This window comes from Nerophis lumbriciformis, linkage group LG08 (genome assembly GCF_033978685.3).
Source record: "Nerophis lumbriciformis linkage group LG08, RoL_Nlum_v2.1, whole genome shotgun sequence".
NCBI classification, from domain to species: domain Eukaryota; kingdom Metazoa; phylum Chordata; class Actinopteri; order Syngnathiformes; family Syngnathidae; genus Nerophis; species Nerophis lumbriciformis.
The window spans coordinates 45,783,776-45,806,565 of NC_084555.2; the positions used below are offsets into that span (position 1 = coordinate 45,783,776).

The window sequence follows — 22,790 nt, forward strand, 5'->3', positions numbered from 1 at the left end:
TGTTTTTTATGTTGATTTAATTAAAAAAAAAAAAAATATATATATACATATATATATATATATTTTTTTTTATTTTATTTATTTTTTTTTTCTTGTGCGGCCAGGTACCAATCGATCCACGGACCGGTGGTTGGGGACCACTGGTTTAGAGTACAAAAGCCCTTAAATTGATATCTTTGTTAAAAAATATTTAAAGTGATTTAGGTAGACCCTTTTGTCTCCCTTATTTGTATTTTTTTTCATCCATCCATCCATTTCCTACCGCTTGTCCCTTTCGGGGTCGCTTTTTTTTTTTAAATTTATTATTATTATTATTTAATACTCTCTTTGTATTAGCTTTTGTTGTCTTTCCTTGACATGTTTCGCTGATGTTGAAAGTGTCTTGACCTTTGTGTGCATTATTTTGTGGATGTTTGTTCAATTAAAAAAAAAAAAATGTACACAGAAGACACCGGTAAAAGAGGTCTTAGCAGCGCCTGATCAGAATACTTATTCGGTTCATTTAAATGTTTAGGCCAGCTCCAAAAATGTCAGATTCGTGTCACATTGTACACATGGGAAGGAGGTAACATTATACTTGTTTCATTTGACACTCAAAATATTTCACTCGATTTTTGGTATGGCGGTTCTAAGGGACAACTTTAGTCACGTGGGCCGTCATGCGGAAGTGATTCAATGGTTGTCTCGTTCGTCGAGATCTATGTGCTTGTTTACGAAGGCAAACGTCTAAGATAGTCACAACTATCGGTGGGACTTAGTTGTCCTAAATCCATCCATTTTATAGCGCTTGTCCCTTTTGGGGTCGCGGGGGGGTGCTGTAGCCTATCTCAGCTGCATTCGTGCGAAAGGCGGGGTACACCCTGGACAAGTCGCTACATCAAAAAAAGTGAGCAAACGTTGAGTCACAAAGCAACTAAGATGTCGTCGGAGGAATTTGAGAAGTTGCACGAAATGTACAAGTCATTGTATGAGGAGTTGAAGCTAATGCCGGACAGGCTGCTGAGAAGCCATGCAGGTAAACATTATTGGCTAGCTGTAGTTGTTTATCTTTCACACTTAAACTGTTTGTGTTTTGTGTGCCTGCAGAGGAGAAGAAGAGCATGCTGAGGGCCTTCGACGAGAGGAAGGGCGAGGCTGAGGAAATTGTGAGCCGCCTTGTTTGTTTTTGAAATGACAACTGTTGGCTAGCTTGCTAAAAAGTCAATAGGTTCACCTGCGTGATCTAATATGTAACACAAGAGCTGCATAACCTGTCACTCCTCTTGTTATGTTGCCACCTGCCTTGACTCACTTATGAACTTGAAGTGCCATCCCATTCCTAACCCATAGGGTTCAATATGATGTGGGTCCACCTTTTGCAGCTATTACAGCTTCAACTCTTCTGGGAAGGCTGTCCACAAGGTTGCGGAGTGTGTTTGTAGGAATTTTCCACCATTCTTCCAAAAGCGCATTGGTGAGGTCACAAGCTGATGTTGGTGGAGAAGGCCTGGCTCTCAGTCGCCGTTCTAATTCATCCCAAAGGTGTTCTATCGGGTTCAGGTCAGGACTCTGTGCAGGCCAGTCAAGTTTATCCACACCAGGCTCTGTCATCCATTAGTGATGGGATCGGCAGTTCTTTTGACTGTATCAGTTCCTTAAATTGATTTGTTCAAAAAATTCGTTCATCGAATCACTTCTGCAGCAGCAGTTCTGTGGGCAGGTCGGCGAATCATGAGTCAGTCAGTAACAGCTTCCCCAGCGGCAGATCTCGGTGTGTGTCAGTTCGCGAACGACACAAGCCCTCAGCACCCAATGAACGACACGCACAGTGACTGAACGAGAGCCTCAATGTGACGTCCTTAGGTTCGCGAGTCCTGTTGTTAAATATGTTTTATTGCACTGAAATGAAAATAAGAAATAAATAAAAGTGGGAAATAAAAAAAATAGTTATAGCCTACGAAAATGCTTGCAATCAACAGTTAAATAAATAGGCCTCGTTTGTTTACTGCAAAAACAAGTATTAAATTAAGAAACCCTTAACAAATGCCAACATAAAAACTAAATGTTCTGTAGCAAAGAAAATGTAAACTTAAATATGCAAACAAAAAGAAAAGAAATACCTTCAAAATAAAACAAATAAATTAAGAGCCAGAAATCCATCCATCCATCCATCTTCTTCCGCTTATCCGAGGTTGGGTCGCGGGGGCAGCAGCCTAAGCAGGGAAGCCCAGACTTCCCTCTCCCCAGCCACTTCGTCCAGCTCCTCCCGGGGGATCCCGAGGCGTTCCCAGGCCAGCCGGGAGAGATAGTCTTCCCAGCGTTTCCTGGGTCTCCCCGTGGCCTCCTACCGGTCGGACGTGCCCGAAACACCTTCCTAGGGAGGCGTTCGGGTGGCATCCTGACCAGATGCCCGAATCACCTCATCTGGCTCCTCTCGATGTGGAGGAGCAGCGGCTTTACTTTGAGCTCCCCCCGAATGACAGAGCTTCTCACCCTATCTCTAAGGGAGAGCCCCGCCACCCGGCGGAGGAAACTCATTTCGGCCGCTGGTACCCGTGATCTTGTCCTTTCGGTCATAACCCAAAGCTCATGACCATAGGTGAGGATGGGAACGTAGATCGACCGGTAAATCGAGAGCTTTGCCTTCCGGCTCAGCTCCTTCTTCACCACAACGGATCGATACAGCGTCCGCATTACTGAAGACGCCGCACCGATCCGCCTGTCGATCTCACGATCCACTCTTCCCTCACTCGTGAACAAGACTCCGAGGTACTTGAACTCCTCCACTTGGGGCAAGATCTCCTCCCCAACCCGGAGATGGCACTCCACCCTTTTCCGGGAGAGAACCATGGACTCGGACTTGGAGGTGCTGATTCCCATCCCAGTCGCTTCACACTCGGCTGCGAACTGATCCAGTGAGAGCTGAAGATCTTGGCCGGAGGAAGCCATCAGGACCACATCATCTGCAAATAGCAGTGACCTAATCCTGCAGCCACCAAACCAGATCCCCTCAACGCCCTGACTGCGCCTAGAAATTCTGTCCATAAAAGTTATGAACAGAATCGGTGACAAAGGGCAGCCTTGGCGGAGTCCAACCCTCACTGGAAACGTGTCCGACTTACTGCCGGCAATGCGGACCAAGCTCTGACACTGATCATACAGGGAGCGAACCGCCACAATAAGACAGTCCGTTACCCCATACTCTCTGAGCACTCCCCACAGGACTTCCCGGGGTACACGGTCGAATGCCTTCTCCAAGTCCACAAAACACATGTAGACTGGTTGGGCAAACTCCCATGCACCCTCAAGGACCCTGCCGAGAGTATAGAGCTGGTCCACAGTTCCACGACCAGGACGAAAACCACACTGTTCCTCCTGAATCCGAGGTTCGACTATCCGGCATAGCCTCCTCTCCAGTACACCTGAATAGACCTTACCGGGAAGGCTGAGGAGTGTGATCCCACGATAGTTGGAACACACCCTCCGGTTCCCCTTCTTAAAGAGAGGAACCACCACCCCGGTCTGCCAATCCAGAGGTACCGCCCCCGATGTCCACGCGATGTTGCAGAGTCTTGTCAACCAAGACAGCCCCACAACATCCAGAGCCTTAAGGAACTCCGGGCGGATCTCATCCACCCCCGGGGAGAGCCAGAAATGCCAACATAAAAACTAAATGTTCTGTAGCCTACGTTTAAAAATATAACAAAGAAAATATTAACTTAAATGTGCAAACAAAAAGAAAATAAATAGGCTACCTTAAATAAAACAAAACAAATATTAAACCAAGTGCCAGAAAAGCCAACATTAAAACTAAAATTTCTGTAGCTTACATTTAAAAATATAAAAATGGAAATATCAACTTAAATATGCAATAAAAAGGAAAATAAATAGCTTAAATAATATAAAAATCAAGATAAATAATAGCCTATGTATATGTACATACATTAGTTATTATTTTTATTTTAAATCTTCTCAAACAGCCTGCCCTACACTTTACCCCCCGCCCCTCCCCCTCGGGTCGCTGCTGCTCAGCCTTGCCCTGCACTGACTTTCTTTCTGTCTCCTCTACTCTCATAACTTGATGTGTTGAGATAACGGGGACGGTGTTTGTTTTCATGTGGCTTGAGTCAACATTAGCCGTTAGCTTGGAGAATGAATGGAGAACGGATGCCAATGGCATGAAACATATCCCCGCGACGGGAGGAGAATCACCCGCGGCATTGGGGCGAGCAGAGCAGAAAGCGAGAGCGTTGTCGTTCACTGAGTGATTCATGTCGTTAATCCGCGGTGAACGAATCGTTCGCTCAGTCCCTCCCCCCGCCCCCATGATGAGTAGCTGGCTGCGTCGTTCGCCGACGTCAGTGAGTCACAGAATGCGCCAGTTCCACTCATACCGGCATGGTCGCGGCGGAGCTCAACTGAACTGAGAAAGGAACGAATCAGTTCATGAAGTGATTCGGTTCAGTACATTCACCCAAAAGATTCGTTCCTTCGAACGAATCGTTCACGAACGACACAACATTATCATCCATGTCTTTATGGACTTTGCTTTGTGCACTGGTGCACAGTCATGTTGGAAGAGGAAGGGGCCCGCTCCAAACTGTTCCTACAAGGTTGGGAGCATGCAATTGTCCAAAATGTTTTAGTACCCTGGAGCATTCAAAGTTCCTTTCACTGGAACTAAGGGGCCAAGCCCAACTCCTAAAAAAACAACCCCACATCATGGTTCCTCCTACCCCAAATTTCACACTCGGCACAATGCAGTCCAAAATGTAGCGTTCTCCTGGCAACCTCCAAACCCAGACTCGTCCATCAGATTGCCATATGGAACTGCGTGATTCATCACTCCAGAGAACGCATTTCCACTGCTCTAGAGTCCAGTGGCGACGTGCTTTACACCACTGCATCCCACGCTTTGCATTGGACTTGGTGATGTATGGCTTAGATCAGGGGTCGGCAACCCGCGGCTCCGGAGCCGCATGCGGCTTTTTGATCACTGATGCGGCTCAGCAGCTTACTTGCTGAAACCCCCAATTTTCTCGTGAGACTTCCGGATTTCAGTGCCTCTCGCAGAAAACTCCCGGGATTAATATTCACCGATTTTCACCCTTACAGATATAATAAGGGCGTGCCATGATGGTACTACATTTGGCGCTCTCTACAATCTGTATTAACAGCGTGCCAGCCCAACACTTTTTATACAATATACATCTTCTGCTTGCACACGTATGTGACAGCAAGGCATACTTTGTCAACAGCCACACAGGTTACACTGACGGTGACCATATAAAACAACTTTAACACTCTTACTAATAATGCGCCACACTTTATACCAAAACCAAACAAGAATAACAAACACATTTCGGGAGAACATCTGCACCTTTACACAACAGAACAAATACCCAGAATCCCATGCAGCCCTGACTCTTCCGGGCTACATTATACACCCCTGCTACCACCAAACCCCCCCCCCCCCCCCCTCTGTGCGTCGGTTGAGGTGGGCGGGGTTTGGTGTATAATGTATCCCGGAAGAGTTAGGGCTGCATGGGATTCTGGGTATTTGTCCCGTTGTGTTTATGTTGAGTTACTGTGCAGATGTTCTCCCGAAATGTGTTTGTCACTCTTGTTTGGTGTGGGTTCACAGTGTGGTGCATTATTAGTAAGAGTGTTATAGTTTTTTTTATACCGCCACCGTCAGTGTAACCTGTGTGGTTGTTGACCAAGTATGCCTTGCTGTCACCTACGTGAGCAAGCGGAAACCCCATACAACGTGTGGCTGATCAGGCACGCTGGTTGTTGTGGGTGCTATACGCTGCCGCACAGCTTCCAAATTCCATATGAAGGTGTGGGCAGCATGTCTGAGACCCCTGGTTTATACATAGCACAAAGCAAAAAAAGAACTTTGTATGCAGTGTTAATTCATTTAAAATTTCAAAAAATTTTTGCGGCTCCCATTGTTTTCTATAATTTGCGAAACTGGTCAAAATGGCTCTTTGACTGGTAAAGGTTGCCGACACCTGGCTTAGATGCAGCTGCTCGGCCATGGAAACCCATTCCATGAAGCTCTCTGCATACTGTACGTGGGCTAATTGGAAGGTCACATGAAGTTTGGAGCTCTGTGGCAACTGACTGTGCAGAAAGTCTTTGCACTATGCGCTTCAGCATCCGCTGACCCCTCTCTGTCAGTTTACGTGGCCTACCACTTCGTGGCTGAGTTGCTGTTGTTCCCAAACCAGTGTTTCCTCCAGAAAATGTGTTAGTTAAGGTGGTGTCTCTCCGGCGGACAGACCGGGGAAGGGGGTGGGTGGGTGTAAGGATCGGTGTAACTCGGCCTGTCGCCATCACGTCTCCACCTCGTCGCTGCCACCACAGCCTGGGGGGGCAATAGACTACAGACTGTGGTGACGTAGGCCAGTTTCGTCGCGTTAACAAGCCTAAATTTTTTGGTTGTGTTTTCTGCTCCATTTGCTGAATGGCGATATACGATATATATCTCGATATTTTTTCCGTAAAGTAAAAACAAAACAGTCCTAGTTACCTGAGATACTAAGTATGTCATTATTATGACTTACTAAGTCAAAATAATGACTTACAAAGTCAAATTAAGTAAGTGTTTGCAATAAGCATTTGAAAAAAAGAGTTAAAAGTGGGGCCACATGCTGACATATGCTCAACTCATCATGCTTAATTTATTACAGCATTTGGGAAGCCTGTAGTTCAGGGGTGCTCATTACGTCGATCGCGAGCTACCGGTCGATCTCGGAGGGTGTGTCAGTCGATCACCAGCCAGGCATTAAAAAAATAGTCTACATTACTAATGATTAATGTAGCTATAGCTGAAAAAATAGTACAATAGCAATAGGAGAGACTATTCATCCCTGAACACCATGGAGTTCATGTAGGCTTTATGATGCAGTTACATTATTATATCAACCATCAGAGACAGAAACTCTTCATATAATGTCCTTTTTTGCTGCTTCAACACAACTCAATCAACACAGAAAAAGGTAAAGTGAAATAATCCCATCAGTCAGCATTCCAGTGAGGCAAACATTGTACAGTAAGTGATTGTTTAATTCTGTTTGTAGTTTGTATATCTTGTTCAGCACTTAGCACTACTGCTACATGATGCTTAGTGTTTCATTGAATCTCTGTTTGCTTAGCACACAGCTTCTCAAACTTGTTGCTCATCCTCCTTATATTCAGGCTAAAATATAGAAGTATCCGGATTTGTCCCAAAGTAGTTTTTGTCGTCTCTCGTGAAGTCTGCCGTGAGTAGTAGGTCTGTTGTTTTTGAAGGGAAAAGCAAACATTGTGATAGGTCTGTGAAATTAATGCACCGCCGTATTCCTAAAAAGGGGCAAAATACATACATTTTACATATTGTTATGAATGTGCCTGTTGCTACATTACATATATTCTTACAACGTGTACATAAAAAGTTGAAGGAGGTGTTTGGATGTTTTTAGAGCGTTTTATCGGCAGAATAGACCAACTCTGATTGACTCCCATTATTAGCTGACTTTTACTAACGTTTATTTGCGATTTAGAATGCATTAAAAGAAAGATTATGTGTTCTGGTCTTACAAATCCCACCAGTACTTTAATTGGACATCACACATATACAAAACCCAAAACCAGTGAAGTTGGCACAACGTGTAAATGGTAAATACAAACAGACTACAGTGATTTACAAATCCTTTTCAACTTATATTCAATTGAATGGACTGCAACAACAAAATATTTAATGTTCGAACTGAGAAACTTAATTTTTTTTAGAATTTAATGGCAGCAACACATTGCAAAAAAGTTGTCACAGGGGCATTTTTACCACTGTGTTACATGACCTTTCCTTTTAACAACACTCAGTAAACGTTTGGGAACTGAGGAGACACATTTTTTAAGCTATTCAGGTGGAATTTTTTCCTATTCTTGCTTGATGTACAGCTTAAGTTGTTGTCTCTGTTGACCTATTTTAGGCTTCATATTGCGTCACACAGGCAGCACGGTGGAAAGAGGGGTTAGTGCATCTGCCTCACAATACGAAGGTCCTGAGTTCAATCCCGGGCTTGGGATCTTTCTGTGTGGAGTTTACATGTTCTCCCCGTGACTGCGTGGGTTCCCTCCGGGTACTCCGGCTTCCTCCCACCTCCAAAAACATCCACCTGGGGATAGGTTGATTGGCAACACTAAATTGGCCCTAGTGTGTGAATGTGACTGTGAATGTTGTCTGTCTATCTGTGTTGGCCCTGCGATGAGGTGGCGACTTGTCCAGGGTGTACCCCGCCTTCCGCCCGATTGTAGCTGAGATTGGCTCCAGCGCCCCCCGCGACCCGGAAGGGAATAAGCGGTAGAAAATGGATGGATGGATGGATATTTCGCCACACATTTTCAATGGATTAGACAGGCAGGCCAGTCTAGTACCCACACTCTTTTACTATGAAGCCAAGTTGATGTAACACGTGGCTTGGCATTGTCTTGTTGAAATAAGCAGGGGCGTCCATGATAACGTTGCTCGGATGGCAACATATGTTGCCCCAAAACTTGTATGTACCTTCCAGCATTAATGGTGCCTTCACAGATGTGTAAGTTACCCATGCCTTGAGCACTAATACACCCCCATACCATCACAGATGCTGACTTTTGAACTTTGTCCCTATAACAGTCCAGATGGTTCTTTTCCTCTTTGGTCCGGAGGACACGACGTCCACAGTTTCCAAAAACAATTTGTAATGGGGACTCCGCAGACCACAGAACACTTTTCCACTTTGCATAAGTCCATCTGATAAGCTTGGGCCCAGCGAAGCGTTTCTGGGTGTTGTGGATAAATGGCTTTCGCTTTGCATAGTAGAGTTTTAACTTGCACTTACAGATGTAGCGACAAACTGTAGTTACTGACAGTGGTTTTCTGAAGTGTTCCTGAGCCCATGTGGTGATATCCTTTACACACTGATGTCGCTTTTTGATGCAGTACCGCTTGAGGGATTGAAGGTCATGGGCATTGCCGCTTACGTGCAGTGATTTCTCCAGATTCTCTGAACCTTTTGATGATATTACGGACCGTAGATGGTGAAATCCCTAAATTCCTTGCAATAGCTGGTTGTGAAATGTTGTTCTTAAACTGTTAGACAATTTGCTCACGCATTTGTTGACAAAGTGGTGAGCCTCGCCCCATCCTTGTTTGTGAATGACTGAGCATTTCATGGAAGCTGCTTTTTATACCCAATCATGGCACCCACCTGTTCCCAGTTAGCCTGTGGGATGTTCCAAGTAAGTGTTTGATGAGCTTTCTCAGTCTATTTTGCCACTTGTGCCAGCTTTTTTGAAACATGTTGCTGGCATCAAATTCTAAATGAGCTAATATTTGCAAAAAATAAGAAAATTTAGCAGTTTGAACGGTAAGTATCTTGTCTTTGCAGTCTATTCAAGTGAATATAGGTTGAAAAGGATGTGCAAATTGTTGTATTCTGTCTTTATTTACGATTTGCACGATGTGGTAACTTCACTGGTTTTGGGTTTTGTATAACACAATAATACCCTGTCATTTCAGCTACAAGGAATGGAAGAAGAGCTGCAGGATGCGCCGCAGTCGTTCAAAAATCCGATGAGGACAAAGCTGCGCTTGTACCAACGGGACCTGGCCAAGCTGCAGAGGGACATGAAAATCTCTAACCCGGGTTCTGCGCAGTCAGATGGAAGTCACTTTGGCGTCTATTCATCACAAAACCAACAAAGTGTGAGTTTGGAACTGTGGACACGTCAGTTTGGGTTTTTTATCAGGGGTGGGAATGGAATTCATTTATGCAAACATACTTGTTGAAGGTGATAAACAGCTCGGTATTTATGTGACAATGAACAGGAGATCTGCTGGGAAAGAGCTCTTATTGGTGACTCATTGCTCTATGCAGGGTCATTCAACTGGAAATGACACCAGACTTGTCCTCCGAGTTCAGTTCACAACTTAAGACCGACAAATTATTGTGAACTTTAGCGCACTCCTGTTGTATAAAGGAACTTGGACCAGTGTAAACAGTGTCAGATCCTTGCATTGACATTTAAACCTCCTGAAAGCTATGCAATTGTCTTTTGCATAACAGGGCTGTTTTTATCCTCTCTCAAAATAGACCAACACCAAATGTCCACTAGAGAATGCTGGTTCTCGAAATAATAGCTCAGAAAATCTGCAGAGACTCCTCCCACCCCCACCAAGGACTGTTTTTACTGCTGGACTCTAGAAAAAGGTTCCGCAGCCTCCGTAGCAGAACCTCCAGGTTCTGTAACACAGTGGTTCTCAAATGGGGGTACTTGATGCCAAGGGGTACGAGATTTTTTTTTAAATATTCTAAAAATAGTAACAATTCAAAAATCCTTTATAAATATATTTATTGAATAATACTTCAACAAAATATTAATGTAAGTTCATAAACTGAACATCAAATCAAGTAGGCTATTCCATTCATTACCACAAACTTAGAATTTCCCACATGCCATGATGGTTTGACCCTCACTAAAATGTCTGTCGAAAAGAACTGTGAAAAGAAATGCAATATTCAGTGTTGACAGCTAGATTTTTTTGTGGACGTGTTCCATAAATATTGATGTTAAAGATTTCTTTTTTGTGAAGAAATGTTTAGAATTAAGTTCATGAATCCAGATGGATCTCTATTACAATCCCCAAAGAGGGCACTTTAAGTTGATGATTACTTCTCTGTGTAGAAATCTTTATTTATAATTGAATCACTTGTTTATTTTTCAACAAGTTTTTAGTTATTTTTATATATTTTTTTCCAAATAGTTCAAGAAAGACCACTACAAATGAGCAATATTTTGCACTGTTATATCAATCAATCATCCATCCATCCATCCATCTTCCTCCGCTTATCCGAGGTCGGTCGTGGGGGCCGCAGCCTAAGCAGGGAAGCCCAGACTTCCCTCTCCCCAGCCAATTCGTCCGGCTCTGCCTGTGGGACCCCGAGGCGTTCCCAGGCCAGCTGGGAGACATAGTCTTCCCAACGTGTCCTGGGTCTTCCCCGCGGCCTCCTACCGGTCGGACGTGCCCTAAACACCTCCCTAGGGAGGCGTTCGGGTGGCATCCTGACCAGATGCCCGAACCACCTCATCTGGCTCCTCTCGATGTGGAGGAGCAGCGGCTTTACTTTGAGCTCCCCCCGGATGGCAGAGCTTCTCACCCTATCTCTAAGGGAGAGCCCCGCCACCCGGCGGAGGAAACTCATTTCGGCCGCTTGTACCCGTGATCTTGTCCTTTCGGTCATAACCCAAAGCTCATGACCATAGGTGAGGATGGGAACGTAGATCGACCGGTAAATTGAGAGCTTTGCCTTCCGGCTCAGCTCCTTCTTCACCACAACGGATTGATACAGCGTCCGCATTACTGAAGACGCCGCACCGATCCGCCTGTCGATCTCACGATCCACTCTTACCCCACTCGTGAACAAGACTCCGAGGTACCGGGCGAGAACCATGGACTCTGACTTGGAGGTGCTGATTCTCATCGCAGTCGCTTCACACTCGGCTGCGAACCGATCCAGTGAGAGCTGAAGATCCTGGCCAGATGAAGCCATCAGGACCACATCATCTGCAAAAAGCAGAGACCTAATCCTGCAGCCACCAAGCCAGATCCCCTCAACGCCTTGACTGCGCCTAGAAATTCTGTCCATAAAAGTTATGAACAGAATCGGTGACAAAGGGCAGCCTTGGCGGAGTCCAACCCTCACTGGAAACGTGTCCGACTTACTGCCGGCAATCAATCAATGAATCAATGTTTATTTATATAGCCCTAAATCACAAAAGTCTCAAAGAGCTGCACAAGCCAAAACGACATCCTCGGTACAAAGCCCACATAAGGGACGTCGATGTGAATGACTATAAGAAACCTTGGAGAGGACCGCATATGTGGGTAACCCCCCCTCTCTAGGGGAGACGGAAAGCAATGGCTGTCGAGTGACATAATATTGTGAAAGAACAGTCCTTAGTGGATCTAACATGGTAGTGAGAGTCCAGTCCATAGTGGGGCCAGCAGGAGACCATCTCGAGCGGAGACGGGTCAGCAGCGCAGAGATGTCCCCAACCGATGCACAGGCGAGCGGTCCACCCTGGGTCCCAACTCTGGACAGCAAGCACTTCATCAATGGTCACCGGACCTATGTCCTCCCCCTCCACAAGAGAGGGGGGGCAGAGGAGAAAAGAAAAGAAACGGCAGATCAACTGGTCAAGAAAGGGGGTCTATTTAAAGGCTAGAGTATACAAATGAGTTTTAAGATGGGACTTAAATGCTTCTACTGAGGTAGCATCTCTAACTGTTACCAGTAGGGCATTCCAGAGTACTATAGAGCCCCAATAGAAAACGCTCTATAGCCCGCAGACTTTTTTTGGGCTCTGGGAATCACTAATAAGCCGGAGTTCTTTGAACGCAGATTTCTTGCCGGGACATATGGTACAATACAATCGACAAGATAGGACGGAGCTAGACCGTGTAGTATTTTATACGTAAGTAGTAAAACCTTAAAGTCGCATCTTAAGTGCACAGGAAGCCAGTGCAGGTGAGCCAGTATAGGCGTAATATGATCAAACTTTCTTGTTCTTGTCAAAAGTCTATCAGCCGCATTTTGTACCAACTGTAATCTTTTAATGCTAGACATAGGGAGACCCGAAGATAATACGTTACAATAGTCGAGACGAGACGTAACGAACGCATGAATAATGATCTCAGCGTCGCTAGTGGACAAAATGGAACGAATTTTAGCGATATTACGGAGATGAAAGAAGGCCGTTTTAGTAACACTCTTAATGTGTGACTCAAAGGAGAGAGTTGGGTCGAAGATAATACCCAGATTCTTTACCGAGTCGCTTTGTGTAATTGTTTGGTTGTCAAATGTTAAGGTGGTATTATTAAATAGATGTCGGTGTCTAGCAGGACAGATAATCAGCATTTCCGTTTTCTTAGTGTTGAGTTGCAAGAAGTTAGCGGACATCCATTGTTTAATTTCATTAAGACACGCCTCCAGCTGACTACAATTCGGCGTGTTGGTCAGCTTTAGGGGCATGTAGAGTTGGGTGTCATCGGCATAACAGTGAAAGCTAACACCGTATTTGCGTATGATGTCGCCTAGCGGCAGCATATAAATACTAAAAAGTGCAGGGCCAAGAACCGAACCCTGGGGGACTCCGCACGTTACCTTAACATAGTCCGAGGTCACATTGTTATGGGAGACGCACTGCATCCTGTCAGTAAGATAAGAGTTAAACCAAGACAAGGCTAAGTCTGACATACCAATACGTGTTTTGATACGCTCTAATAAAATATTATGATCGACTGTATCGAAATTTAATAAATCAGAAACTGATGACATAGTGCTGTATTTTACTTCTTTATCTCTTTTTTTCAACCAAAAATGCTTTTCTCTGATTAGGGGGTACTTAAATTAAAAAAAATGTTCACAGGGAGTACATCACTGAAAAAAGGGTGAGAACCACTGCTGTAACAGCTTCTTCCCTCAGCCCGTAAGACTCTTGAACGCATCATAATAATCCCCTCAATTCCCCCCAAAAATGGATTAACTCGCTGGAATATAAAGACAATACAACATACATCCATAAATGTGGATGCATAGGTGCAATATATTTATCTGTACAGTAATCTATTTAGCGTATTTTTCGGAGTATAAGTTGCACCGGAGTATAAGTCGCACCTGCCGAAAATGCATAGTAAAGAAGGAAAAAAACATATAAATCGCACTGGAGCCCGGCCAAACTATGAAAAAAACTGCGACTTATAGTCCGAAAAATACGGTATTTATATCTGCACCTTATTGCTTTTTTATCCTGCTCTACCATGAGCTAATGCAACAAAGTGTTGTTCTTATTTGTATTGTAAAGTTCAAATTTGAATGACAATAAAAAGGAAGTCTAAGTCTAATAATGGTGAAGGCAGAAGTCTGGCCCCCCTTGCTTAGTTTTCTGTAAATGTTGCCCTGAGAACAATTTTGTTCAATAGTCCTGCTTGAGCGAGTCAAAAGTGGTCATTATTTGTCCCCCTGTGCAGACGAACTTACAGTCGCAGAGGGCCTTGCTCCTGCAGGGCACCGAGTCTCTGAACAATGCCAGCCAGAGCATCGATCGAAGTCAGCGCCTCGCCGCCGAGACGGAGCACATCGGCACGGACATCATCGAGGAGCTGGGAGAACAACGGGAACAACTGAACCGCAGCAGGAACAGAGTAAGTTAGGATGGTCTTGAAGGGGATCACATTACACCAAACTCACTTTTCCTACCTGTTGCCATTTATTTGTTGTTTATTTGGGATCCCGAAATATGAATTCAAGCCATGGCTACGTTGCCAAGATTTTTATAGAACAATTTTGACTTCATCCAAATGAGCTGGGATTTGCCCAGACTGATAACGGCAGCGGATATCTCCATCCTAAAGATGTAAATCTCTTCGTGATGGACGATCCGATTTGCATCGCGATACAAGGGTTACGATTAATGAAAATGAGTAAAATTAACTGTTAAAGGTTAGTACTATTAGTGGACCAGCAGCACGCACAATCATGTGTGCTTCACGGACTGTATCCTTTGCAGACTGTATTGATATATATTGATATATAATGTAGGAACCAGAATATTAATAACAGAAAGAAACAACCCTTTAGTGTGAATGAGTGTAAATGGGGGAGGGAGGTTTTTTGGGTTGGAGCACTAATTGTAAGTGTATCTTATGGCGTCACATTAGTGCCAAAAATCAGAGCGCATAAAAACTGTTATCGCGCGCTGACTCTCCACTTCGTGCGCGCGCGCGACACCCTTTTGCACGCGCATGGTGTCTTTTTGCGCACGCGCGGTGCCTTTCTGCTCGCGCTCTGTGTACTCCTGGCATCTCTCCTCGCGCTGTCATGTTTCTTTTTGGCACTTTGGGGGCGGGTATGCTTAGACAGCCCCTCCTTTCTGATTGGCTCTGAGCATTTTTCATATGACCAATCATTCTCCAGCGTAGCAACGTTGTAGCCATCTTACCTCGGACAGCTACCCTCAATCATTACATTGATGTCAATGGTACATGACATAATTAAATTACCATAACTTTCTCGATTTTCGACCAATTTACAAACGGTTTGCCTTGTTACAAATCTTATTACATGTAGATATGACATAGGATGCTGTACCTGTTGAAATTACCTCTTTCGCTTTAAAAAAAAAAAGACTTAATTGTGCAACATAGTTGTGTAGGGTCAGTGTTAGTCAGTTCTCTGATTATCTTGAACTGTTTCAGAATACATTATTAAAAGCTATCTTTAACATTTTAAAAACAAAATTCAAAGATTATTTCATTAATTTTATGGCTGAATCAAAAGAAATTCCATAAATTAGAAAACAAATGTTCAAGAAGAAGTGAAAATATAAAATAATGTTATGGTTGGATGTTATTGCTGGTGGACCAGTTCTGGCTGAAAGATGTGATTATGGTGTTTGTTGTCTTATTATTTATTTGGGTCACATTTTATATTACCCTGTATTGTGTTTATGTGGTATGAAATAACCTTCATCAGCGCGCGACATTTTTTTATCCACTTCTTCCTCCGTAAATCTTGATACATATTGACGATGACCCGCCCTGCTATACTTCTGATTGGCTCTGAGCATTTTTCAGCATTTTTCGCCTGACCAATCAGAAAGAAGGGGCCGTCTAAGCATACCCGCCCCCAAAGTGCCAAAAAGAAACATGACAGCGCGAGGAGAGATGCCAGGAGTACACAGAGCGCGCACAGACCGAGACGGCGCGCGCGCAGAAATGCACGGCGCGCGCGCAGAAAGGCACCGCACGCGCGCAAAAAGGCACCACGCGCGCGCAAAAGGGTGTCGCGCGCGCACGAAGTGGAGACTCAGCGCGCGATAACAGTTTTTATGCGCTCGGATTTTTGGCACTAATGTGACGCCATAGTATCTTGTGTTTTTTATGTTTATTTAATTAAAAAAAATAAAAATACAGAACGATTCATTAAGATTCGATACGGTGTATGAATGATTAAATTCTATGGTTAACATTTATTGATGGACACATTCTTTTTTACACCACAAAAGAACATAATCATTCCTTCCTGTGTGTACGCTCCTCATGCTAGAGCAGGTCTGGGCAATTATTTTGACTCGAGTGGTCAAATTTATAGAGAAAAAAATGTGTCTGGGGGTTGACACACGCAAGCTGTGACAATCTGCTGTACAGTATGTGTGCTTGGGTCCTGTTTTTAGGAACACTAATACAAAACTAATGCGAAAAACGTTATGACAGACAACCTTAAAAAACGGAATGGAATTTCACTTTTTTACTGAATGAGACACCCAGAATGTACTTGAAAATAAAGAATGTGGGATTTACAATATTACCGTATTTTTCAGACTATAAGTCGCAGTTTTTTTCATAGTTTGGCCGGGCTCCAGTGCGACTTATATATGTTTTTTTCCTTTTTTATTATGCATTTTCGGCAGGTGCTACTTATACTCCGAAAAATACGGTAACTATGAACGATATAACACTGAATATTGACAACATATTAACGTCACACCCCCTCTCCATCGACATATTTTACAATCAAGCAAAACGCAACAAAAACACAGCGAAATATGAACGCAAAGGGTAAAAAAAAAAAAAACACCTACGATTTGATACATCTGATGTTTCACTAAGCTTTAGAACTTTGCTGTAAAAATCTCCTTCTGCGTCTGTCCCTGACACCCGCCATTTTCAGGCTGGCTGTGGAAACACTCTGCTTGGTGCCTCGTCCGAGCAGCTGTGACTTAGATTACCATAGTAACTAATTAGATTACCATAGTAACTAGTATATCATGTAAAAACGCAGATTCCAACCATTGTAATACTTTAGAATTACGGTAATTTGAAAACATCACTGCACATCATAATGGCAGCTACAGTTTCCATCTTAAAGGCCTACTGAAATGACATTTTTTTATTTAAACGGGGATAGCAGATCCATTCTATGTGTCATACTTGATCATTTCGCGATATTGCCATATTTTTGCTGAAAGGATTTAGTATAGAACGGCGATAAAGTTCGCAACTTTTGGTCGCTGATAAAAAAAAAAGCCTTGCCTGTAGCGGAAGTAGCGTGACGTCACAAGTTGAAAGTCTCCTCACATTTCCCCATTGTTCACACCAGCAGCGAGAGCGATTGGAACCGAGAAAGCGACGATTACCCCATTAATTTGAGCCAGGATGAAAGATTTGTGGATGAGGAACGTGAGAGTGAAGTATTAGAGTGCAGTGCAGGACGCATCTTTTTTTGCTCTGACCGTAACTTAGGTACAAGGGCTCATTGGATTCCACACTCTCTCTTTTTTCTATTGTGGATCACGGATTTGTATTTTAAACCACCTGGGATACTATATCCTCTTGAAAATGAGAGTCGAGAACGCGAAATGGACATTCACAGTGACTTTTATCTCCACGACAATACATCGGTGAAGCACTTTAGCTACGGAGATAACGTGATAGCATCGGGCTTAACTGCAGATAGAAACAAAAGAAATAAACCCCTGACTGGAAGGATGGACAGAAAATCAACAATACTATTAAACCATGGACCTGTAACTACACGGTTAATGCTTTCCAGCCTGGCGAAGCTTAACAATGCTGTTGCTAACGACGCCATTGAATCTAACTTAGCTACGGACCTCGACAGAGCTATGATAAAAACATTAGCTCTCCACCTATGCCAACTCTCATCTGCTCATCCACACCGAAGCTCACCTGCGTTCCAGCGATCGACGGAGCGACGAAGGACTTCACCCGATCATCGATGCGGTCGGCGGCTAGCGTCGGATAGCGCGTCTGCTATCCAAGTCAAAGTCCTCCTGGTTGTGTTGCTGTAGCCAGACGCTAATACACCGATCGCATCTACAGCTTTCTTCTTTGCAGTGTCCATTGTTCATTAAACAAATTGCAAAAGATTCACCAACACAGATTTCCAGAATACTGTGGAATTTTGCGATGAAAACTGAGCTTTTTGTATTGGATACAATGGCGTCCCAATACTTCCGTTTCAACCATCGACGTCACGCGCATACGTCATCATACCTAGACGTTTTCAACCGGAAGTTTCGCAGGAAATTTAAAATTGCACTTTATAAGTTAACCCGGCCGTATTGGCATGTGTTGCAATGTTAAGATTTCATCATTGATATATAAACTATCAGACTGCGTGGTCGGTAGTAGTGAGTTTCAGTAGGCCTTTAAAGATCTAAAAAAATATATTAGGGAATGTCCGGCGGGCCTGATTGAAAAGCTTAACGGGCCTTATTTGCCCAGATCTGTGTTAAAGGGGAACATTATCACAATTTCAGAATGGTTAAAACCATTAAAAATCAGTTCCCAGTGGCTTATTATATTTTTCGAAGTTTTTTTCAAAATTTGACCCATCACGCAATATCCCTAAAAAAAGCTTCAAAGTGCCTGATTTTAACCATCGTTATAAACACCCGTCCATTTTCCTGTGACGTCACATAGTGAAGCCAACACAAACAAACATGGCGGATAGAACAGCAAGCTATAGCGACATTAGCTCGGATTCAGACTCGGATTTCAGCGGCTTAAGCGATTCAACAGATTACGAATGTATTGAAACGGATGGTTGTAGTGTGGAGGCAGGTAGCGAAAACGAAATTGAAGAAGAAACTGAAGCTATTGAGCCATATCGGTTTGAACCGTATGCAAGCGAAAACGACGAAAACGACACGACAGCCAGCGACACGGGAGAAAGCGAGGACGAATTCGGCGATCGCCTTCTAACCAACGATTGGTATGTGTTTGTTTGGCATTAAAGGAAACTAACAACTATGGTTTACGGCATATGAAATACATTTGGCAACAACATGCACTTTGAGAGTGCAGATAGCCCAATTTTCATCAATTAATATATTCTGTAGACATACCCTCATCCGCGCTCTTTTCCTGAAAGCTGATCTGTCCAGTTTTGGAGTTGATGTCAGCAGGCCAGGGAAGCTAGGGTCGATAGGGGGTTTAGCTCGCTCGTCTGCTACCGAGGTCCTTTGTCCCTGAATTGCTCACACACTTCGGCAGATTCAATGGGGGTCTGGCAGCAGATTTCTTTGACTTTATCGTTGGAAATGCATCTGCTTTGAGTGTCGCAGGATATCCACACATTCTTGCCATCTCTGTCGTAGCATAGCTTTCGTCGGTAAAGTGTGCGGAACAAACGTCCAATTTCTTGCCACTTTCGCATCTTTGGGCCACTGGTGCAACTTGAATCCGTCCCTGTTCGTGTTGTTACACCCTCCGACAACACACCGACGAGGCATGATGTCTCCAAGGTACGGAAAACAGTCGAAAAAAACGGAAAATAACAGAGCTGATTTGACTCGGTGTTTGAGAAAATGGCGGATTGCTTTACATTGTGACGTCATCGCTCCGAGAGCGAATATTAGAAAGGCGTTTATTTCGCCAAAATTCACCCATTTAGAGTTCGGAAATCGGTTAAAAAAATATATGGTCTTTTTTTCTGCAACATCAAGGTATATATTGACGCTTACATAGGTCTGGTGATAATGTTCCCCTTTAAAGGATAAAGAGTTAGAACCTTTGCACCAAGCGCTCATACTAGGTCTGTCCAAGCTAAGTCTATGAGCATGAATTGATGAAAGGCGATATTACGGAGATGAAAGAAGGCCGTTTTAGTAACACTCTTAATGTGTGACTCAAAGGAGAGAGTTGGGTCGAAGAAAATACCCACATTCTTTACCAAGTCGCCTTGTGTAATTGTTTGGTTGTCAAATGTTATGGTGGTGGTATTATTATTATTATCACTGATCTTTCAAAGAACTAAAAGCAAAAATATTCAAATTGAACATGAAATAAACCCTCTTACAGGCATGTGATTTTTTCGTCTAAAGTCGGAATTCCGTCTTTTTTTAATCTCGGGGGAAAAAAAAATTATCTCCCGTTTTTCCGTTTTTTTTCCCGACCCTAAATCAAGATTCGAGACGTAGTTTATATTACGCCGTAGTTGATTGGTCGATATGTTCCTTGTGACCAATCAGGACATCTGTTATGAATGATGACGTTAATAACGTCATCATACATAATGGTTATTACCGCCATTTTCCATATGTAAACGATGTCGGTTCTCGAGAGAAAGGACGCTTTACGAGTAAAAGAAATTGATAAACATGTCAAAAATAAGTTTCGATGGGACTGGATGGAAAGGGAAATCACTGATACTGTTGGGAAGAAGGAAGTTACGACTTTGTTCGGTGATTTTATTCGGAAAATCGATCATCCCGGAAAGGTTTTGTGCACGTGGTGTCATGATAATATTGACTATGGATCACGAGGTTTCAAGGCTTTGGAAGTACATACGAAACGCCAAAAACATATGAAACAACTTGAAGCAAGGTATGTTCTATTAATGATGTTTTCATGTCTTTAAACACTAAAATATTTTCTTCAAATGGTGCTGTCTTTGTTCATTTTAGCATGTTAAATTGGTGAAAAACCAGGAGCTTCGGGGGGCGTCGCCCACCTTGTCCCCCCACCAGGGCACCGCCCTGGGCCTTCGTCCCCCAGACCCCCGGAAATGTTTTCAGTCTTTTTCATTGTGGTCAAATCACATGCCTGCTCTTAGGAAATGTCATTACATTCTAAGTAACACAATCCAAGTTGAAGCCAAAAATAGAGTGACAAATGTACCTAAAAGGTCCCCATTAAACCCCAAATGGTAAAAGATTAAGAATCTGGGAAATATTCCTATTATTGATGATGTTCTTTTGTTTGTAGTTGGTGAATACAGGAGAGAACCTCAGTCGCTCGCGAAAGATCCTTCGTTCTATGTCTCGGCGGTAAGTGCAAGTCCTGATTTGTTGGGTCTTCTTGCCAACCAAATGGCCAGGTGTTTAAGTGGGCTGAGGCACAGCGCGTGTGACCGCGCGCCTAAATCAGTTTTTGTAAATGGAATCAGCGAAGTATTTGGTGACGCATTGCATGCTTTTCATTGCCTCCATTAGGCTCATGACAAACAAGCTCCTGCTGGGTGTCATCATCCTGATGGAACTCGCTGTCCTGGGCGCTGTCGTTTACCTCAAATTCTTCCGAAAATGAGAACAGTAGTCCGGGTTTCAGGTCAAATCTTCACCTGACTTGGCAAAAGGACGACGCTGGAGTTCTTCATGGACCGAGCCACCAGAGGCCAATGAAAGTATTTATGACAAAGTCCCTCAGAAGGGTTTTCCTGGTGCAGACCACGGGGTGTTTTTTCAAGTGACACTGGATGCACAAACTGGAAGTCTGCATGATGACCTCTGATTGGCTCAGCAGCTTCGATGAGGTAATCGCCAACTTGCTGATTGATGATTTTTATGCTTACTCAGTTGGAGACTGTGTAGCACACTTAATTATGATTTCTCAGCTGTGATAACACGAGCCACTATTTTTCTTACTAAATGTTGAGTAGGCACTGCAATGAGATGCATGCTTGCTTCTTTTGCTTGTTTATACAGACTAAACCTACCTACTTCTTTTTTAAACCAGCCGTCTCATCGCGGCGGTACCTCAACTTAAGAGTGCTTTGAGATAAGAGAAGTCTTTTGGCTAATTGTAATGGTTTAAGTTGCGAATAAAAACTTAAGAAGCAAGGCTCTCTGCTAGGGATGTCCCGATCCGATATTTGGATCGGATCGCCTGCCGATATTTGCCAAAAATTGCGTATCGACAAGGCATGGGAAAATGCTGATCCAGATCCAGTTTAAAAAAAAACTCCGGTCCGTGTTTTCCAACGCACAGATTTAAATAATACATTCCACTTTTCTGCTGCTCCGTAATTTCCGTTCCGCATTTTCCAGCACACCTTCAACACATCCACAGGTCTGTGGATTCTCACGCAGTTGCTTTTAGCTGCTGGCATTACACGACAGGCTCTTCTCACTCTAGCCTGTGTCTCCCTCTTACAGACAGCGAGCGCACCTTCTTACACACGTCACATACTGTCACGTCATACGTCACATACGTATACGTCCTCTCCCAGCAGAGAGCGAGGTAGCGGCATGGCTAACGTTAGCTGTGATGCTAGCGCAGCCGCTAAGGTGCGCGCCTGCTCAAGCGTCCTCTGCGCACGGCAAATCTATGCCACGCACAAAATCAAATAAAAAAATAAGCGCATAACAATTTTCGACACACGGACACGACAGAGACAACAGTTGTCATCATTGTTCAAATATTGTGACGTCTGTCAAGACGCTTATCTCCATTCGGTGCCACACGCCCACACCATCAAAATGCAAGGCAAAAATTTCCACATCAACACCGTATGAAAACAGTGATTTTTTTTTTTGTTGTGATTTCCTTCTCTGCATGAAAGTTTAAAAGTAGCATATATTTTAATGCAGTATGAAGAAGAATGTTTTAATGTAGACATGCAAGCCTTGAAAGAACATTTTGAAAATCAAGAATACATTTCCTGCAAATGGGTGCATTTCTACCCTATATTTTAACTTTAGATTTATTCTCATATCAAACTCTTTTGGCTGTCTTTTTGACACTTACATCAGGCGCCCCCCTCCACACCCTGGATTATAAATAATGTAAATAATTCAATGTGATTATCTTGTGTTATGACTGTATTATGATGATAGTATATATCTGATAGTATATATCTGTATCATGAATCAATTTAAGTGGACCCCGACTTAAACAAGTTGAAAAACGTATTGGGGTGTTACCATTTAGTGGTCAATTGTACGGAATATGTACTTCACTGTGCAACCTACTA

At 43.5% G+C, this 22,790-nt stretch overlaps 1 protein-coding gene across 1 annotated transcript; it reads left to right on the forward strand.

Annotated features, from left to right (window-relative positions):
* Positions 1-645: 645 nt before the first annotated feature.
* On the forward strand, positions 646-22,790 carry vti1b (vesicle transport through interaction with t-SNAREs 1B). Its single transcript, XM_061969041.2, has 6 exons — positions 646-1,015; positions 1,087-1,145; positions 9,530-9,715; positions 14,042-14,215; positions 20,804-20,865; positions 21,031-22,790. Exons 1-6 carry the CDS (start codon positions 919-921, stop codon positions 21,122-21,124), a joined length of 672 nt encoding a protein of 223 aa, XP_061825025.1. The 5' UTR covers positions 646-918; the 3' UTR covers positions 21,125-22,790.